The 20,587-nt window shown below is 42.2% G+C and overlaps 1 protein-coding gene across 1 annotated transcript in view; it reads right to left on the bottom strand.

Annotated features, from left to right (window-relative positions):
* The window catches only part of MTAP (methylthioadenosine phosphorylase), a 63,602-nt gene that overhangs the window by 13,808 nt on the left and 29,207 nt on the right, over positions 1-20,587 (bottom strand). Inside the window, exons 4-5 of the mRNA XM_048850131.2 lie at positions 16,421-16,588; positions 2,911-3,013 (exon numbers count right to left, since the gene is read on the bottom strand). Of these exons, the coding sequence (XP_048706088.1) occupies positions 2,911-3,013; positions 16,421-16,588 (271 nt within the window). The remainder of the gene's footprint in view (positions 1-2,910; positions 3,014-16,420; positions 16,589-20,587) is intronic.

Raw genomic sequence — 20,587 nt, 5'->3', positions numbered from 1 at the left:
CTACGAATTACATATCCCAGTTGTTCCATCCAGCCACAACACATTTATAGTTCTGGATTTTTGTATGGTTTTAATTATTACAATTGGGTTAGGGGAATTATACTAATATACACCTTTTGAGGGGTTCTGATGACATGCTAAGCTCCAGGACATAGATCAAACATATTATGATAAAATCAGAACTTGAAGAAAAATATCTGAATTGCAATAAAATTATCTATCTTTAACTTTATAATTTATCGATTTAACTGCAAAGAGCCCTAGATTCATGATTTATCTATTTTTTTGTTTTGGAAACAGTGATGTGGTTCCATCAGTTATGACTGTGTGTGTATAGAACTTCCCTTTTATTATTGCTGCTGTAAGAAGCAAAGGACTAACTTGAGTCACTGAGAAATACTATTTTTGTTAATTATACAGAAACAATATCTATCTACAATGATGCAAAATGGGAAAAAGAGCTAACAGCTCAGCACTGATACTTGATATATTAAATGCTCTGGACATAGACTGAGTCACCTGCTTAGCACTCTATTGTTTTGTCTGCCTTGGAATGGTAACTGACAGCATGATGACTAAGTGGGTTGAAAGATTTTTAGAATTCTAATCTGACCATAATTTCTGTAAGTGATTCTGTGCTCTCTCTGTATATGCCATTATGCAACTTGCATTCTGCAGAGACTCTTAACATGAATCTCCTTCTTCATTTTCCCTCTGCTCAGATGGAAGAACATTCTGGCCCCACTGAAAAAAAGGCATTTTTAACCATAAACAAGCTCTTCCCTAAAACAACAATACTGAAAAATACAGCAGCATTTCCTATTGTTAAAATAGCAAAACCCTCCTCCAAACAACAGAAATCCCAAGGTACATACAATAAGACCAGCAATATTTAAAAAGGATAAGAATAGATTAGTCTCCATCCTTAAAAGTATTAAATATAGCCTGTTGTAATAATTGGGCCTACAAATTTACCATGATTGTGAGTTCAACTTTAAAAGTAAGTAAAAGTTCATAAGATGTCACAATAACCTATAATCACAAATGCTGATGGGAAAAGGTACAAAAGGGAGAAAGACTGAATTAGTCTAAATAAAAAGGCCTACTGATGTAACTCAAGGACTGTGTTAAGATCACGTTTGGTAAACAGGAGCAGCTGATGAGCAAAAGTTATTTTGTCCATCAATTAGGCCGAGTATCCAACATACTAGGGGATATCAGATACCAGGGGATGGGTTATTCCACCCATCACTTCCTTTTGGGGTCCTTAAAGAAAGAAACTTCGGGAGAGAAAAATTGACTAGCAAGCTTTACCATCATGGCTGCCACCCGCACTGTCTCCTGGACCCCAGACCTTCTTCATCCTAATTCTGAGAAATGTCCTGAGCAGACAGGGCTTAAGAGAGGCAGATGACATCGCCACTTCCACCAGTTCCAGCTGAATCCTGAACACCATCTCGAATGTGAATAGGGTGACCAGATAGCAAGTGTAAAAAATCAGGACAGGGGGTGGGGGGTAACACGTGCCAATATAAGAAAAAGCCCCCAAAATCGGGACTGTCTGGTCACCCTAGATGTGAGACCCCCATAAAATGCATCCTTTTCCCTTCCCTGCCTTATTTCTCTCTGTGCTATCTTCTTTCTTTTTCCTTCTGTCTAAGAAGAATCTGTCTTAGCTAGCCAAGACTACATATTTTACAACATTGCTATAAGCCTTTGACAGAAAGAGGCAGATAAAAGCTGAGTTTGCCCAGTCTCAGAGTGGCTAATAAGACAATGTGCTGGGACTGTGTTTTTCCAGCAGCGAGGTTGCACGTGAAAGTCAACACCAGAGACAGAAGCTGCATTTCTATCTTGGCTGTTTTTTCTCTCCCCTGTGTGTGTGTTTGTCTTGGTTTGTCTTCTTTGGAACCTGGATTGGACTTTAACAACATCATCAATAACAACAGCTCCAGCCCATTTCAACTAGCTTCTCTTTTCTTCAAAAAAAGGACAACTATTCCCATCTTTAATACCATCTAAAAGACTGTCAAACATGGGGGCTTTTCCTTATACAAACTCTCCAGTTAAAGGAAAAGGAAACAAGAAATGTTAAAATAAAAGCCTTATTTAACTACTTTACATTTCAAATGCTTTAATTCTTTTTCCTTCTTATCAAGCTTCTTATCTTGACTCAAAGCTTAAAAGGGATGTTTAATGGTGTGTTTGCCATGGTACTAAGCAGGCTAAAGTCTCTCTATACCAAACGCTGAATCTTGGTTAAAACTGTTTAATGACTGGGTTGTGTTAACCCCTTTAATTCTTTGGGCCCATATATTCCATCAAATGAAGACAACAAGCCTTCATCCTGCTATGCCACATGCTATACATGGGTAAAGCTGCTCAGACATTGTGTAAAAAAACAAGTGCCACATTGGTACCTTCTGTGACTGTTATGTTGTTATTATTGATTTGTATTGCAGTAGCACTGAGGAGCCCGAGCCATGGATCAGGACCTACTGTGCTAGTTCAGAACATACACAGTACAAAGAGGGTGCATGCCTCAATTTTCTCTCCCTTGTTTGCCCACAATGTCATTTTAATGGATTGGTAATTAATAATTTAGAAGCCTTTCATCCCCATGAAAGTCCCTGGGGAAATGCAGGTTGCCAAACGCTTTCTTAAACGAATGACTACACAATCGGCATTCTTTTCCCTGGAAGACAGAACTTGGTCTGCCTTTTTCATCATTAAACCACAAAATCTTTTATTCGCATGCCTAGCAAATTCTAATTTTATTTTTAATTTGGTCAAATGCTTGAGACACAGGACTAGAGGGGCGGAGACTGCACCTGGATTATGGAACCACTTAGTCTATAGCATGTCCAAACAGCTTTTAAATATTTGATTTTTCTTATGAAATCCACTAACCTCTCTGGTTTTGGTGCAAAATGGTTCAGCCATTGGAATATGACATACTCCTGGAAGATTGGAATAGCACCCATCGTAAAAAGTGTTGTGTCTTTTGATAGTCCTGGAAAAAAAGAGCATATTTAGAGATAGAAGCAGCAGGAAATTCATGGATGCTGAATGATTAAGTTGTCAACTGATGGGGAAAGGGCACGAAAAATCATGTTAATAAACATCTCCAACACTATTCTTTACCTGTTTTGCCCTGATATACATCTTCTGAAATTGTGGTGGAAGGGAATGAAGTAGCAGTTCTAACAGCATATTATCAGTTAATTACAGAACATTAAGTTCAGTCAAGTGGAATCTAAGTATGAATTACTTCTATAAAAAGATGACAATTAATTTTCAGTTCCTAACAAACTCCAGTTTGAATGACTCATAAATGTACCAAAAAAAAAAAAAAAAAAAAAAAGCAGCGGCAGTCACCTTACTCTGAACAAATGGGCACTTTGGGGAACAAAACATGCACAAATTCAACCACAGCAATATTGAAATTAGAAGTCCTCCTCTTCTCAAAAGAATTATATCCATGTCCACAGCTTGAAACTGAAAGCAGACTTTTCCATTTGAAAAGGTGATCCCTACCTCCCTTCCTCCAGATGGGAAACTGCTTCCCTGCATGAAAGTAACCAAACAAACATGCAGCTCAACACAATGCAGAATTGTCCATCGCTAACAGAACATATTCTTTCCATTTTGCCATCTGTCAGAATTGTGACTAAGACATCATTACGCGCTCAATAGTGCTGAGTCACCCATTCAGTTAATTGGGTGGTGAAAATCCTCTGAAAACAAACCTTCCGAGAACCATTCCCCACTTAGTAAGAGGAAAAAAGACATTTGCCCTGTCATTTGACTTTTTAAGTTCGAGTTAGTTGACTTGAAAGGTTAACTTCACTTTAAGTAACTTTTTGTTCCACCTTAACTTGATTTCCCCCCTTTAGACAAGTGGTGGCAGTCATGCATACAGGCATGAGTATGTTAATATTATGTGTACCTAATACTGATCTGTTCTACACTGAAGAATAATTTATGCGTGCACAAGATAAGAATCAGACTACATCAAGCGTACCACTGTTTCGGCATGAGTGGTACTGAATCCCCCCAAAGATTTAACTTGAGCTTTCTGGTTTGGAAACAATTGTGCTACCATCTAAAGTTACTTCATGGCGTTGAGAAGAATGACCCAAATAGACTGCAATGGGAGTTGTGCCCACGTATATGAAGGCTGCATTGAGCTCTACACAAAAGAACTAAGTCTACGTAACTGTTTTTCTGTTCTAACGGCTGTGTCATTACAAAGTGGGAAGCTGCAAATGAACATAAATGTGTGATGGCAAGATACTGTTAGAATACTAAATATTCTGTATTCCCGAGGCACAACATACACAACAAGTGGTAACTATTTGCTACCGGAACCTGCTACAGCAATTCACTGCCAAAGGTATGGCACACACATGACTTGTCCCCCTACTGGAGTTTAACACTACTACTTTGCAGGTCTATAGTTCCTCCTACCTGAGGATCCCAAGGTGCTTCACAAATGCTAATGAATGTAAGGGTGTACAGCATGGCCGCAGCAGCACTGTGACGTGGGCAGTGTAGACACGCTTTACCACTGGGGGGAGAGCTCTCCTGGCGATAAAAAAAACCCCACCCCGAACGAGTGGTGGTAGCTTCATCACCGGGAGCACAGAAATGGGGGCACAGGGAGCTGAGGTGACTGCCCCGTGTTCACACAGAATCAATGGCAGAGCGAAGAATGGAACACAGGTGTCCCAACACTCTCTCATGTGTCACGAACACAAGGCCATTTTTCTTTAGCTTCTTTAATACTCTCTGCCGTTTGAGTGACCTGGTTCAGCTGTACTCTTTCAAAACATATGGAGAGAGAGAGAGAGAGAGAGAGAGAGATAAAAGGAAGGGATAAGAGGGAAGGACACTTGCAATGGGATCTGTGTCCAAATCTCCTAGTAAGTTTTGAAAATCCGACTCATAGTTAAGTGTAAGATTCAGTCACAGAAGTCACAGATTCTGTGACTTTACTGGACCTCTGTGACTTCTTTGGCTTCAGCTGTCAGCAGCTGTAGCAGGGCCTGGAGCTGTGCACCCCACCCATGGCTGGAGCTGGGAGTGTGTGCTCCTAACCTGTGACTGCAGCTGGAGCCGGGCCTGTATGTTCCCCCCACTCCCTGTGGCTGTCGGCGTCCCTGCCCCGTGGCTTTGGCCAGGACTGTGGGGTTGGGGCTGCCAGTCCCTCTGTATGGGGCTCCAGCTGTCATTCCTCTCCAAACCCTCCTCCACGGTTATTTTTAGTAAAAATCAGAGACAGGTCACGGGCTCCTGTGAATTTTTGTTTATTGCCCTGACTTTTACTAAAAGTAACCATGAGAAAATCTTAACCTTACTCATAGTGGACAAAGGTGTAATAGATGTTTAGCATACATGCAAAATAGGCAGGCACCTGCCCAAAGAATTCAAATAGGACAAATTACAAATAAAGGTAAATTACAGAGAAAAAGTGTGTGTGGGGGGGAAGGGCTATAATACAAAAAGATAGTTTTTAATATTTAAATTTGACCCTCATGCAGAACATTTAACTATTTGTTGACCCTATGCTTGAATGTTTATAATCCTTGCCTAGTATATTTTTATATTATACATTTCCCCCCAGAAGACCGAACTTTTTCATAATTAAACCACAATTTTTTTTATTTTCATGCCTAATAAATTCTAAGTTTCTTTTTTAATTTGATCAAAAGCTTGAGACACAGAAGTAGAGAGGTGGAGATTGCATCTGTATTCTGGAAGCACTTAGTCCATTATTCTATTATAAACAACAGGGGCTGTCCAAACAAGTTTAATTTCTGTTATGAAATCCTCTAGTCTACTCTTTTTAAAATAATGATGGCCCTGATCCTGTAAACACTTTAGCCTATGCTGACATCTTTGCAGGATCAAGGTCAAAGGGATCACAGGTAGAAACATTCCGGGAACTTCTGATGAATGGAGAGTTGGTATCTCTCCTTGCTGGACCCAGTTCAAATTTAATAAAATGTCTTATTTTGAAGGCAATAGGACTTTTCCACACTAAAAGTAATGCATGTGCACATTTGCATGATTGGGGTCTTTGTGGGTTGGGGTGAAAAGGGGCTATGTTTTGTTTTGCTTTATTTTTGTGACATTTCTCTACTTTCTGGAAGGAAAAAGAAAGTGGGAAGAAAGCAAGAGAAAAGGGACAGTATTTTTGATAATGCTTTATTTGAAAAAAAATTAAGTTTGTAAAGAAGGGGGTTTCCCTAACTGGGTTTTTAAGTCAGATTTAGGAAATAATCCCTATTCAGGAATGGTGCTTGCAACTTTAAACATGTGCTTAAATCACACTGAAGCGAATGGGACTTAAGCACATCCGGAGAGTTGAGTGTGTATGTTCCTGAATAGGGACAGCTTTAACAACATATTGTAGTGCTTTTCTGAGTCAGAGGAATAATTTTTGACCGTATTGTATTGACTCGCCACTGCTTTACTCACCCTATTTTAAAATACAGTTATGGTTAACATTTTTGAATGAAAGGACAACAAAAGCCACATTTGTGAACAATACAGAAGATTTTCTGCAAACACTTATAAAGACTAAAGATTTAATTGAGAATGATAGATTCACACAAGATTTCTCCTCCCTCATAAATCCCTTGGAGCCTTTCCACCGTCCCGTGTTATAAGCATGTATTGTGTATATTGTCTGATTTGCATAGTTTGATGGCTAGGCTTTTTGGTTTAAAGGGAGGAATTACGAATAACTGGGAAATCACTCAGAAATGCTGCCCCCTGTGCAGCAGAGAGAGGGCCAAAGTCTGAAGTCCTTCCTCAATCCTCGTTTGGGCAAAACTTCTTTTGCACAAGGTAGGTTTAAAAAAAATTAAATAAGGGCTTCAAGACTTGGCTCATATTGCATGCTCAGCTGTAGTACAACATTCTAATCAGTTTTTCATTTATATTTTAGCACCAGCTTTTTAATAAGTGGTGATGTCACTTAAGTTCTGGTTTATGTTAAGAGGGGAAACCAATATTTGAACAGTTAGTTTCTTGTTTTTTTCTACTTGTCTTTAAACACTTTTATGAACAATGATGTGTGCAGAAAACTTTGCATTATTCACATTGCTTGTAAAAAATCTCTCCTCCAAGTTACCAGTAAGCACTTTTCTAAAAATATTTTAAATACTAAATTCCAGTGGCATGGTTTATACTAAAGGACGCTTGAAGAAAACATTTTAAAGTTTAAAAAGAAGTACTATTCTCTTCAGTATGAAGCTATTCAACAGCAAGACAGGTTAGCAATTTAAATTTGTAAGCAAAACTGTATACACTATATGAAATGTGTCAAAACAGTAACATAATTTTCCTTTTATGGGATAAAGCAGGGCGGCAACCAGAATCCAGTTAATTTAATATCACATACTAGTCTGTGATTTCCCCGTGTCAAGTGTCTGCTAATGAATTATTTAGAATGGGAGGAAATGAAAAGCGAGATAATCCTCTTCCTGCTTGATTCTAGTTTAGACATTATTAGCCAGTCACTTTCACTTGAAATGATCCTGAGCAAATCCCAGACTGGAGTTTCTTGCTTACCATATTTGAACTATTTCTGCCCCTAGTTGTGGCTCATATGCCAAAGGTTATAGAGAAACCTTACCAAAGACTTTCCAATATAGATTCAAATATGTGGGAGCTGCTACCCCAGGGATAGATCGTGACTATATCTACTCTGACAATGTTTTCACACTCAGTGTGTCACAATCTCCCTCCCAGTTTCCCCACTGTTCCAAGGAAGGAATAAACTGTGCTGGGTTTAATGTCTGATGTGCCTAGGGTGACCAGACAGCAAATATGAAAAATCAGAAAGGGGGTGGGCGGTAATAAGAGCCTATATAAGAAAAAGACCCCCAAATCAGGACTTTCCCTATAAAATCAGGACACCTTGTCACTCTAGATGTGCCAGTTACATGGGTGTGTGAGGTGTGAATGTGTGTGTGTGTGTGTGCGGGGGGGAAGAGCTAAGGTTCTGCCCACCTCCTCTCACCTACTTGTGTAGAAGGCAGGAGGTGGAGGGGGGAAAGATATGGAGTATCTCTACAGAGCCTCCCTCCTCACTTACCCTGCTACCTATGATGATGTGGGTAGCTAGTGAAAGGGAATGCCTTACGGCCTCTTACTTATTTACTTGTGCAGTCCCGATATCCAAGCCACAATTTGGCCCTATTAGCATTATGGCTCACATACACTTTGATCAGTGGTCCCTTACCTGTATTACAGAATTAAATTGTATTCTCTTTAGGTGTCTCTCTCTTTGTGAAATATATATTATTGTTTCTTTTTTTCTGGCTGACTATTCACCTGCTCTGTTTTAAGACTGAATCCTAAAGGAATAATTGATATTTTCCTTGTTATGTGGATGCAATTAGTTAGCAGAAGCCGTTTGTTGAATTACATGAATTACCTGAATAACTGCTAGTCAGCATTACTACCAAAGCACTTGTGATTGTTTCATAACTGTACGCTAATTTGATTTTTGGCATGCTCCTTTCTCCATCTCAAGTGATTACTACTAGGTGCACTGACAGATTTATAGGTGCAACAGGATTTCAAGTTATGACTAGTTGTAACGGCTGCAGATATTGCCAGACAGTCTGGAATTACCTGTAACCGAACGACAAACAGTTACAGGAAAAAAAGGTCGCTATGCAATAGTGGCATCACATTACCCATGAGAACCGTACCCTGTTTCTCTTCTCCCCAGAATTGTATCTACCAATGAGGTTTCTAATTTTTGGTTCTGGTTTTCCTGCAGAGCCAATGCAGCTATGGCAAGAGGGAGCCAGACTGTATTCTGGTTTCTGCCCCATTGTAAGACAAATAGTTAAAAACTACGTTCCTGTTGTGGAATCTTTGAACTTATGATGATGTAAGACCCAAGAAAGAACAAGGTTTGACTTTCAGGTCTAGGTCAAGTCTGCAGTAAAAAGATTTACTTGCAGGGGAGTGGGCCTTATATACACGTGAAGTGAATTTCAAGTAACTGAGCTTTATGGGGGTGAACTGTTTGGAGGTATACACGTCTGGGTGAAATCCATTACCTCAGACTGTCTCCAGGGAAGGGGACAGCAGTGTATACCCCTCACCACTGCTATTCCAGCCCTTCATTCCACTTGCACAGAGTAGGAAGGCAGCAGAATTCAGGTAATGATGGATCCATGGCCTCCTTTCCTGGCTTGCCCTCAAGGATGTTATGTGGGGCTGGTGCAGAGGCCCCACCCTTCCATGGACTAAGAGAGTGTGCAAACGTGCCCTGCTGGGCCCCTGTGCCTGTGTCTCCCTTTACACAGCCTGTTATTGGATTTAAGCAGAGCAGCAGGCTGTCCATAGGGTTAATGTACTCTGAGCGAATCTGATATGGAGTCACTGAGGCACAAGAAACATGGAGCCCGACAATATTATTTTTACAGCCACTCTTCAAAGTGAAACTGTAAATATGCAGACTGGCTGAGAGAAGTAGCCTTTGCTAAATGTTTTCATTTTGTATGGAAACTTACGTTTTTCTTGTAGTGTTATATTATATCACTAAGTCCATGCCAGTGGTCAAAATTTGACTAAATCTAAAACCACTTCATTGCGCACCCAGTCCCATTAAGTCCATCCCACATTCCCCTTTCTTCCTCTGCAAAGCATTACTAGTAGCAAAGTGGCAAAACTAAAATTCATTATGAAAGCTAATCCTAGTGCTCGGTTTTTTTCTTTTTTGTGGTATCTCGGTTCTGTCTCCGGGGGCATTAAGGAACCCCCTCCCTCCTACCCAGGCAAGAAACTCCTGCCTTGTAACTGTCTCAGTGGTACGTCATACAGAAAGTTCGAGGAACAAAACTGACAAATGTAGAAGTAGCCTTTTAATGTGGTAACACCCCTTCTCAGAAGCTTGCTTTGCATACCTTCACCACTGAACTTTCCAGTGCAAACAGACTACAGGTTGCATTCTCATCGCATTTTTACCAGCAGCTCTCTGCAACAGGTGGGACAGAAACCTGCACAGCGCCTCGGGGAACAGTGCAGTAGGTCTTCACAAACAACAGCTTGTATCATCAAAAGAACTCTTCCAGACTTACTTCTCTCAAAGGCAATGTCTATGAAAAGGGTGAGGGTGGTGGTCACTGCCTACAACGTGGTTTGTGGCTCAGCTGGGATTTTTGGACAGAAGCAGGGAAAAGATCAGGGAGTTATTTCTTACATTTATAAAACAAAAATCATTAGTTTCTACAATTTGCACGCACACGCAGAAATAATCAAAGGCAATAACAACATTTTTAAAAGAACCGGCCCTTAATATATAAAATTACATACAAAAAAGCACTTTAAAAGAATGGTACTTAGGTTGCAAAGTCAAGCACTCAAAAGTTAAGAAAATGCTAAATTTACAGTTGCCCCTGCAACCTTAATTCTGCCCCCCTCTTGCATATGCAGCCGGGGCACTGCATAAGATAGGGGTCCTGCAGGAAATATAGTGTGTGATCATGTAGTTAAACAAGGGGGCTGCATTAAGGTTGTGCAGGCAACAGCAAATTTAGCATTTCCTAGCTTTCGACTGTTTGACTTTCTTTACATGCAGTCTTTTTGTGTGTAATTTCATTGTTCATTTCCAGAAAAAAAAAAAACAGATAAAAACAAAATTCTATTATGTCCAATTATAACGGCCTCCCCCTTTAGCTACAGGATGAACTATATTAACTGGCAACAGCAGAAGGCTGTTATCCGGGGGTGAGGGGAGGTGGGCTGCTGGCAACATGTGCTAGGTCCAGACGATGCTTAGGTAGATGTCAATCTGGTGTTCTCTCTTTCCTACTCTAGGAGGTGGGGGCTCCTGCCTCATGTGATGCCCCCACAAGATGTGGCGGGGAGGTGGTAGGGACTGCTGCTGCTGGGGCCAAGTTATACACGCTTTCTGCTCTTTTGAGACTCAGATCGTGGTTGTACATGATTCTCTGCAATTGTGTGTCTGAGCAAAAGGTCTTTAACCCATGTAGTCATACTGGGACCCTGTAAAGAGAAGCAATGCAAGAAGCCTAGGAGGAAATGAGAAAATCAATGTGCTGTTATTTGTACCAATAACTGAAAGCTAATTTATTATTTATAAAGTGCCTTAAGTTTGCTAGGCACTTTACAAAACAAGACAGATACAGTGCCTACCCTGAGGAGCTTATACTGTCTCACTTTTAGGCATGACAGAATAAGTGAGAGCAACGAATAATAGGGGGAGGAAAGGAGAAACAGCACCTCAGTTGCAATTGTAAGATCACATGGTTACTTGGACTCATGAGGTGAACGTTTTGAAGGTATTCAAATTTTTTTTTTTAAGCAGGCATTCAAGAGGGAAGGCAGAGGTGGAACTAGAGAAAAAAAGACTAAAGAATAAGGGGTAGTTAGGGATGTGGGGATGCCCAATGGGTTAGGACTAGTACAGCTGCCCCAGGTAGCTAACAGGAGGAAAACTGAGAGGTGACTGTGAAATAAAGATTTATAAGAGTGGGAGAGAAAGAAAGAAAGAAAGAAAGAAAGAAAGAAAGAAAGAAAGAAAGAAAGAAAGAAAGAAAGAAAGAAAGAAAGAAAGAAGGTGGGCGGACAGGAAAAGGTTAAGTACACAAGAGCAGGAGGGGAGTGGCAGGCAGGGTAAATGACAAAGGGGACAGACAAAATGTGGAGGTGAAGCTTGAAGAAGTAGGGTCTCCAGGGGAACTGGGAGGGAGGGCTTGGGGCAGAGTGGGGTGGGTAGAAGTTTCCTGCTGGAGCCAGGGAACAGCGAGGGATGAGACAGCAGGAGAGAGAAGGGTGCAGCTAGGGAAGCAGGTACTTGCAGAGGCCAGGGGAATGGGAGCTGTTGCAAGTGAGAGTGAGGTGACTGCAGCAACCTGCTCCCAAATCGCCTGAAGGAAGGAGCAGGTGATAAAAAGAACCATGACTTGTGATAAATTTGTAAGCGTTGGCAACACTGCATTCTAAGCAAAATGTACATAAATGAGCTACAGCATGACCTGCAAATACAGGAAACAGTTTTTCAAAAAGGGCTCCTATCAGGGGTTCAGCCACTTAGACATGCGCTATATTTAAAATCACACTGGTTTCAGTTTTCCAAGAAACAGCACATCGTACAACCAAAGGCACTTGGTGAGAGGTTACAATTTAAAATTAATGGCACTGCAGAAAACAAGCCTAGACATGCAAGCATTCAGCCTTAACAGGCAGTGTAAAACTGCCAGAAGCTAGGATAAAAGAATGAGGAATTTTCCCACAGACTCCTCTTAAGTTGCTAGAGGATGAGACACACAAACAAAAAGTTACACATGCAGTACGTTTACAAAACGTTGGCATTAAATTCACATATTTGCAAAAAGGTATAAATACACTGTTTTTTAATCCCCCAAAACATTCTCAGGTTTTTGTTAGAAACTGGAATGGGTAATCAAGGAAGCAGTCTGCAATGAAGGGGACTCTTTGGGAAGCAAAGCACTGTACACACTACACCTTCATTAGGATTCTTGGGAAACCAGAAATGTTATTAGCAACCCTTCTTCTTTTAAAACACTCCAAGGATTTGTTCCACTCTCTTTCTTTGACCTTTGTCTCTGTTTCCCTCCCTGTGCTCCTATCACTTGACTGTACTGCTCTCCACTTGGTCCCTCTGCTGCACAGTCTCAGCACTGTACTGCTTCTGCAAGAGTCTTTTCCTGTATAGCTCCTATCTACAGCAGTTTTCCTGCATCTCCCCATCTTAATTCAAATCTCTGATGATTTTTTTCTTTTGCAGATGCTTGAATTTCATGTGTGTGGCGGAATACACTCCTGTACTCACACCCTACACACTACTGCAATAATATTTGTAAAAAATATGCCTTGTAAGATATCATTTGAAAACTCAGAACTCAATGGTCAATAATATCATGCTAAAGTGTATGCAACAACATTATATTCAAAATTAGTAACAGAAGCCAAAATCCTAACTGAAATGTGTTTGCTGATAGGTCAGAATTGCTGGACCAGGATTGTGGCTATACACAGACTCTCAGGGTGTGACCTGCATGCTATTAGACTATTGGTGAGTGGCCCAGGTGGGAACTACAGTAGCAAAGCATGATAAGGCACCCCATGTTGCACGGACAGGGTGACACAGCCCTTCACTAGTCTGGACTGCACCCCAAAATGTCATAAACTACTCCTCATTTCCTGTTGAAAATAATAATTTCACAACCATTATCCACTGATGTCAGAGTAAAATCAGGATCTTGCAGCAAACTGAACTCTAGTGGCTCCTACACACACCACGGAAGTGTTTTTGGTCAGCATCAAGAATAAAACTCCATCCACACATCAGCACACCTCTACTGGTGTCTAATTGAATAGTGTCAATGAGATCATGTAGTAAGAGACAAAAATAGATACATAGTGAAAATACACTGCCTTTGACCCCTGAATCACTATAAACAATGCTCAAGTATCCAACATTTCTTTAAGCAAATGAGCTACTTGTAAAAAAATAACATGCATATATATAAACTAAAAAATAATAAGAATGTGTGTGTGTCTCTCTCTCTCCCGCCGTCTCCCTCTCTCAAGTCTTTGCTTGAAGAAAAAGCCATAAAGAAACCTCAGTGAACCTTGCACAGGTGGGTCATAGTAAATAAGGCACCTGGCTTAACAGATGGAGGGATACAAAATATCCCTCAAAGATTCAAAACTCTATAAATCAGTCTTAAAATAACTTCCCTATAGCATAAGTCATATACAGAATATGTGACAGTTTGAGATGACCAAAATGAATCATTCCTGGCCTCACCACTTGTGAGAATTACACAACCCAAAAGTCATCACACAGAATCCTAAAGTTGCTTGCCCTTGAAGGAGGAGCTCACTGTACAACATGCAAAACAACTGGTTTGTGTGTACGGGGTTTTTTTGGGGGGGTGGAGGAGGGAAGCAGGAAAAATTGGGGGAAATGTGTGACATTGAGACAATCATATTTTCTTTTGTGTCAACCAACCAAACTTTATAGATCCAGCTTGTCCTTGAACAAGATAATGTTAAAAAATCCCTAGCTTTGTCTCAACGGACCCTTTTTCCATCACAAGTGAAGCAGAATTTTGAGGCCTTATTCTTGAGCACAACCAATGCAGTTGGACAAAACTGGCAGTCTATCTCCAGAGATGCCCAGTGCTAAAAAAAAACTTGCCAAAATTCTTTCCACTTTTAAAGTGTTTAGAATTCTATAGACAATTCAAATAGGCCTAATTTCTGTCCCAATTCATAATTTAACAAAGCTGAGTTCTTTGTCAAGTTAAAAACAGTTTATAAAGATGAAATTATTATTGCTTTTGCTTTTATTTTTAGAGATAAGCGCATAAGCCAAGTCTGCTACTCCCAAAAATAATTCTAAAGACTTTCTTAAAGAACTAACTCTCTCCTAGAGCTACTATCGCTGCAAGTTCACGGTCATATGCACAATTACTATGGACTTTTCTGTGTAGGCTTGTGAACGACATTCACAGAAGTTAATAAGAGCTGTCGATGCTCAATGCCTCTGAAAATCAGGCCTCTTTTATTTAGGTGCCTAAAGATGATATGAGTGCCTAAATGTAGGCACCTGAATTTGAAAATGATGGCCTTGGTTGTTTACTTTTCTGCCTCACTAAGATCTGCTAACTTGGTTGTCACTGTATGCATGTTTAACAGACATGCACTCAGAACAGATGTAGGTTTCAGAGTAGCAGCTATGTTAGCACCTTAGAGACTAACAAATTTATTTGAGCGTAAGCTTTCATAAGAGCTTACACTCAAATACATTTGTTAGTTTCTAAGGTGCCACAAGTACTCCTTTTCTTAGAACAGATGTAGATATCCAAAGTAAAACCTTGGATCCATTTACCTGTGTGCACTTTGGGTTCAGAACATTGTGATTTGGGCCCATCTCTAATACAGATATTGCTCTTCAAGATCAGGGCTATAAATGAAAATAAAGGTTTCACACCTCTTAAGTAAGCCATAACTCATAACAGAGCACAAGTTACCCTTGCAGCCCACAGTCCTAGTGCAGCCTCACTGTTTATTATTGTAAATGTCATACTTCCTCTCCTTAAATAAGTTTGTGTTGTCCCTGATTTTTGGGCACATACTTTGAAAGCCAGTGTCATGTAATTGGGCACAGACAGGCTGAGAGCTGAAGGGTAAACATTTAAAGTCTCCTTTCATACAAACAGACATATCTCATTCTGGTAAGTCATGAGACACTAGGAAAATAAACTAACGAAGTTTAAGTCACAGGCTGTTTATATGTTCATTTCTACAAACTGAGTAATTAAAAGCTAAGAAGAGTCAGAAAAGAAAAAAAAAAGGCTACTGACAAGCACAATCCACTCATTATTACATTATGTTTGAGTTTATGCTTCTAAAAGTCCAGGAGACGAAGAAGAATAGAGCTGTGGTTTTATCTGGTAGCAACAAGGGCCAGATTCTCATGTCAGATGTGTGCTTCCCATTCCTATATAGCTACTACTTCTGCGTGCATGAACATAGTAGCTCGTGTTTTTAAATGCATGTTGCTGCAACCCACGCATCTGATACAGGAACTGAGCCTTGACAATGAATCCTAGTTATTTAGATCTTCACTGTTGATCAGATCAGTGCAGTGCAGTGCAGATTCAGCAAACCTATTTTTTCTTATTCTCTAAAGAGCCTTGTCCATATCTAGACTTACACAGCCACGAAAGCATTGCTTCAGGATTTCTTCTAGTACACACAGTAGACAAAACTTCAACAGCATTTGAAACAAAAATACAGGTTGTTTAATGCCTTTAATAAAACTTTTCTTTTGCAAAGGCTACTACTTGAATGCACTAATCCTGGTTAAGTGCCCAATCCTCACTCAGTCAATTCACTTTGTATTTTTGTGCCTCAGTTCCCCATCTGTAAAATGGGCATAATAATCCTCACATTCTTCAACCTTTTCTCTCTCGTCTATTAGACTGTAAGATATTTGAGGCATAGGCTGCCTCTTACTATGTGCTTGTACAGCACCCACAACTAGGGTTTTGTTGGGGCCTCTCGATGCTACCATAATACAAATAATAAAATCATCAAGGTGACTTCCTCCATGAAATGAAGTCAAAAGCCTTTCCCCATCTCATAAGATGTTCCCTTTTTGGCTCCAATACTGAAGACTGTGACTTCAAGCCAGTGAGCCTTAAATGTTTATTAATTGTTATTATCATAGCACCAAGGAGCCCCCCGTCATGGACCAGGACCCCATTGTGCCAGGCGCTGTACAAACACACAATAAAAGACATTTCCTGCCCTAATGAATTTACCATTTAAGTTAAAAGCAAATATGACTGGATGGCTCTACTTTACAAAACACATCACATTGCTCCTTTACCTGTCAATGAACTGGTCGATCATAACAATATCTCCAGGCTGTATTTCTTCTCTTAATGAACCACAGGCGGTAGTTACTAAAATATGAGTACAACCCTCTTCTTTCAATGCCCAGATGTTGGCACGGAAGTTGACATTTGTTGGCATAATAGTATGGTGTCTCCCATGCCTGCAAAGACAGAAGTGGGAAGTGAGATGAATAAAATAAAATTAAACAACCAACCAACCAATGAGGAGTTCAGGAAATTTAATTTGCCTAGCAAAGCTACAAATGGAACTGTATTATAACATAGCCCTGGTCTACACTAGGACTTTAGGTCGAATTTAGCAGCGTTAAATCGATTTAAACCTGCACCCGTCCACACAATGAAGCCCTTTATTTCGACTTAAAGGGCTCTTAAAATCGATTTCCTTACTCCACCCCTGACAAGTGGATTAGCGCTTAAATCGACATTGCCGGCTCGAATTTGGGGTACTGTGGACACAATTCGATGGTATTGGCCTCCGGGAGCTATCCCAGAGTGCTCCATTCTGACTGCTCTGGACAGCGCTCTCAACTCAGATGCACTGGCCAGGTAGACAGGAAAAGAACCACGAACTTTTGAATCTCATTTCCTGTTTGGCCAGCGTGGCAAGCTGCAGGTGACCATGCAGAGCTCATCAGCACAGGTGACCATGATGGAGTCCCAGAATCGCAAAAGAGCTCCAGCATGGACCGAACGGGAGGTACGGGATCTGATCGCTGTTTGGGGAGAGGAATCCGTGCTATCAGAACTCCGTTCCAGTTTTCGAAATGCCAAAACCTTTCTGAAAATCTCCCAGGGCATGAAGGACAGAGGCCATAACAGGGACCCGAAGCAGTGCCACGTGAAACTGAAGGAGCTGAGGCAAGCCTACCAGAAAACCAGAGAGGCGAACAGCCGCTCTGGGTCAGAGCCCCAAACATGCCGCTTCTATGATGAGCTGCATGCCATTTTAGGGGGTTCAGCCACCACTACCCCAGCCGTGTTGTTTGACTCCTTCAATGGAGATGGAGGCAATACGGAAGTAGGTTTTGGGGACGAAGAAGATGATGATGAGGAGGAGGTTGTAGATAGCTCACAGCAAGCAAGTGGAGAAACCGGTTTTCCCAACAGCCAGGAACTGTTTCTCACCCTAGACCTGGAGCCAGTACCCCCCGAACCCACCCAAGGCTGCCTCCTGGACCCAGCAGGCGGAGAAGGGACCTCTGGTGAGTGTACCTTTTAAAATGCTATACATGGTTTAAAAGCAAGCATGTGAAAGGATTACTTTGCCCTGGCATTTGCGGTTCTCCTAGATGTAGTCCTAAAGCCTTTGCAAAAGGTTTCTGGGGAGGGCAGCCTTATTTCGTCCTTCATGGTAGGACACTTTACCACTCCAGGCCAGTAACACGTACTCGGGAATCACTGTAGAACAAAGCATTGCAGTGTATGTTTGCTGGCATTCAACCAAAATCCGTTCTTTATCTCTCTGTGTTATCCTCAGGAGAGTGAGATATAATTCATGGTCACCTGGTTGAAATAGAGTGCTTTTCTTCAGGGGACACTCAGAGGAGCCCATTCCTGCTGGGCTGTTTGCCTGTGGCTAAACAGAAATGTTCCCCGCTGTTAGCCACAGGGAGGGGAGAAGGTTGAGGGGATAGTCACGCGGTGGGAGGAGGCAAAATGCGACCTTGTAACGAAAGCACATGTGCTATGTATGTAATGTTAACAGCAAGGTTTACCCTGAAAGACTGTAGCGACTGTTTTATAAAATGTGTCTTTTTAAATACCGCTGTCCCTTTTTTTTTCTCCACCAGCTGCATGTGTTTCAATGATCACAGGATCTTCTCCTTCCCAGAGGCTAGTGAAGCTTAGAAAGAAAAAAAAAACGCACTCGCGATGAAATGTTCTCCGAGCTCATGCTGTCCTCCCACACTGACAGAGCACAGACGAATGCGTGGAGGCAAATAATGTCAGAGTGCAGGAAAGCACAAAATGACCGGGAGGAGAGGTGGCGGGCTGAAGAGAGTAAGTGGCGGGCTGAAGAGAGTAAGTGGCGGGCTGAAGACAGGGCTGAAGCTCAAAGGTGGCGGCAGCGTGATGAGAGGAGGCAGGATTCAATGCTGAGGCTGCTGCAGGACCAAACCAGTATGCTCCAGTGTATGGTTGAGCTGCAGCAAAGGCAGCTGGAGCACAGACTGCCACTGCTGCCCCTCTGTAACCAACCGCCCTCCTCCCCAAATTCCATAGTCTCCACACCCAGACGCCCAAGAACGCGGTGGGGGGGCCTCCGGCCAACCAGCCACTCCACCACAGAGGATTGCCCAAAAAAAAGAAGGCTGTCATTCAATAAATTTTAAAGTTGTAAACTTTTAAAGTGCTGTGCTTAAAGTGCTGTGTGGCATTTTCCTTCCCTCCTCCACCACCCCTCCTGGGCTACCTTGGTAGTCATCCCCCTATTTGTGTGATGAATGAATAACGAATGCATGACTGTGAAGCAGCAATGACTTTATTGCCTCTGCAAGCAATGATTAAAGGGAGGAGGGGAGGGTGGTTAGCTTACAGGGAAGTAGAGTGAACCAAGGGGCGGGGGGTTTCATCAAGGAGAAACAAACAGAACTTTCACACTGTAGCCTGGCCAGTCATGAAACTGGTTTTCAAAGCTTCTCTGATGCGTACCGCGCCCTCCTGTGCTCTTCTAACCGCCCTGGTGTCTGGCTGCGCGTAAGCAGCAGCCAGGCGATTTGCCTCAACCTCCCACCCCGCCATAAACGTCTCCCCCTTACTCTCACAGATATTGTGGAGCACACAGCAAGCAGTAATAACAGTGGGAATATTGGTTTCGCTGAGGGGTCTAAGCGAGTCAGTAAACTGCGCCAGCGCGCCTTTAAACGTCCAAATGCACATTCTACCACCATTCTGCACTTGCTCAGCCTGTAGTTGAACAGCTCCTGACTACTGTCCAGGCTGCCTGTGTACGGCTTCATGAGCCATGGCATTAAGGGGTAGGCTGGGTCCCCAAGGATACATATAGGCATTTCAACATCCCCAACAGTTATTTTCTGGTCTGGGAATAAAGTCCCTTCCTGCAGCTTTTGAACAGACCAGAGTTCCTGAAGATGCGAGCATCATGCACCTTTCCCGGCCATCCCACGTTGATGTTGGTGAAACGTCCCTTGTGATCCACCAGAGCTTGCAGCACTATCGAAAAGTACCCCTTGCGGTTTATGTACTCGGCGGCTTGGTGCTCCGGTGCCAAGATAGGGATATGGGTTCCGTCTATATCCCCACCACAGTTAGGGAATCCCATTGCAGCAAAGCCATCCACTATGACCTGCACATTTCCCAGGGTCACTACCCTTGATATCAGCAGATCTTTGATTGCGTGGGCTACTTGCATCACAGCAGCCCCCACAGTAGATTTGACCACTCCAAATTGATTCCCAACTGACCGGTAGCTGTCTGGCGTTGCAAGCTTCCACAGGGCTATCGCCACTCGTTTCTCAACTGTGAGGGCTGCTCTCATCTTGGTATTCATGCGCTTCAGGGCAGGGGAAAGCAAGTCACAAAGTTCCATGAAAGTGCCCCTACGCATGCGAAAGTTTCGCAGCCACTGGGAATCGTCCCAGACCTGCAACACTATGCGGTCCCACCAGTCTGTGCTTGTTTCCCGAGCCCAGAATCGGCATTCCACAGCATGAACCTGCCCCATTAGCACCATGATGCATGCATTGTCAGGGCCCATGCTTTCAGAGAAATCTGTGTCCATGTCCTGATCACTCACGGGACCGCGCTGACGTCGCCTCCTCGCCCGGTATCGCGTTGCCATGTTCTGATGCTGCATATACTGCTGGATAATGCGTGTGGTGGTTAATGTGCTCCTAATTGCCAAAGTGAGCTGAGCGGCCTCCATGCTTGCCTTGGTATGGCGTCCGCACAGAAAAAAGGCGCGGAACGATTGTCTGCCGTTGCTCTGACGGAGGGAGGGGCGACTGACAACATGGCTTACAGGGTTGGCTTCAGGGAGCTAAAATCAACAAAGGGTGTGCCTGTACATCAAGGAGTATTTCAGGCAGGACTGCACGGAGGGTTCCAATAAGAAATGGTGCACCTAAGTTATCGTTGTTATTGGAACAAGGAGGTTAGCCTGGCCTCTGATTGATACA

Source organism: Caretta caretta, chromosome 5, assembly GCF_965140235.1.
Source record: "Caretta caretta isolate rCarCar2 chromosome 5, rCarCar1.hap1, whole genome shotgun sequence".
Taxonomy (NCBI): domain Eukaryota; kingdom Metazoa; phylum Chordata; order Testudines; family Cheloniidae; genus Caretta; species Caretta caretta.
Note: the sequence above shows the minus strand (reverse complement) of the source record. Positions and strands in the feature narration are given on the sequence as shown.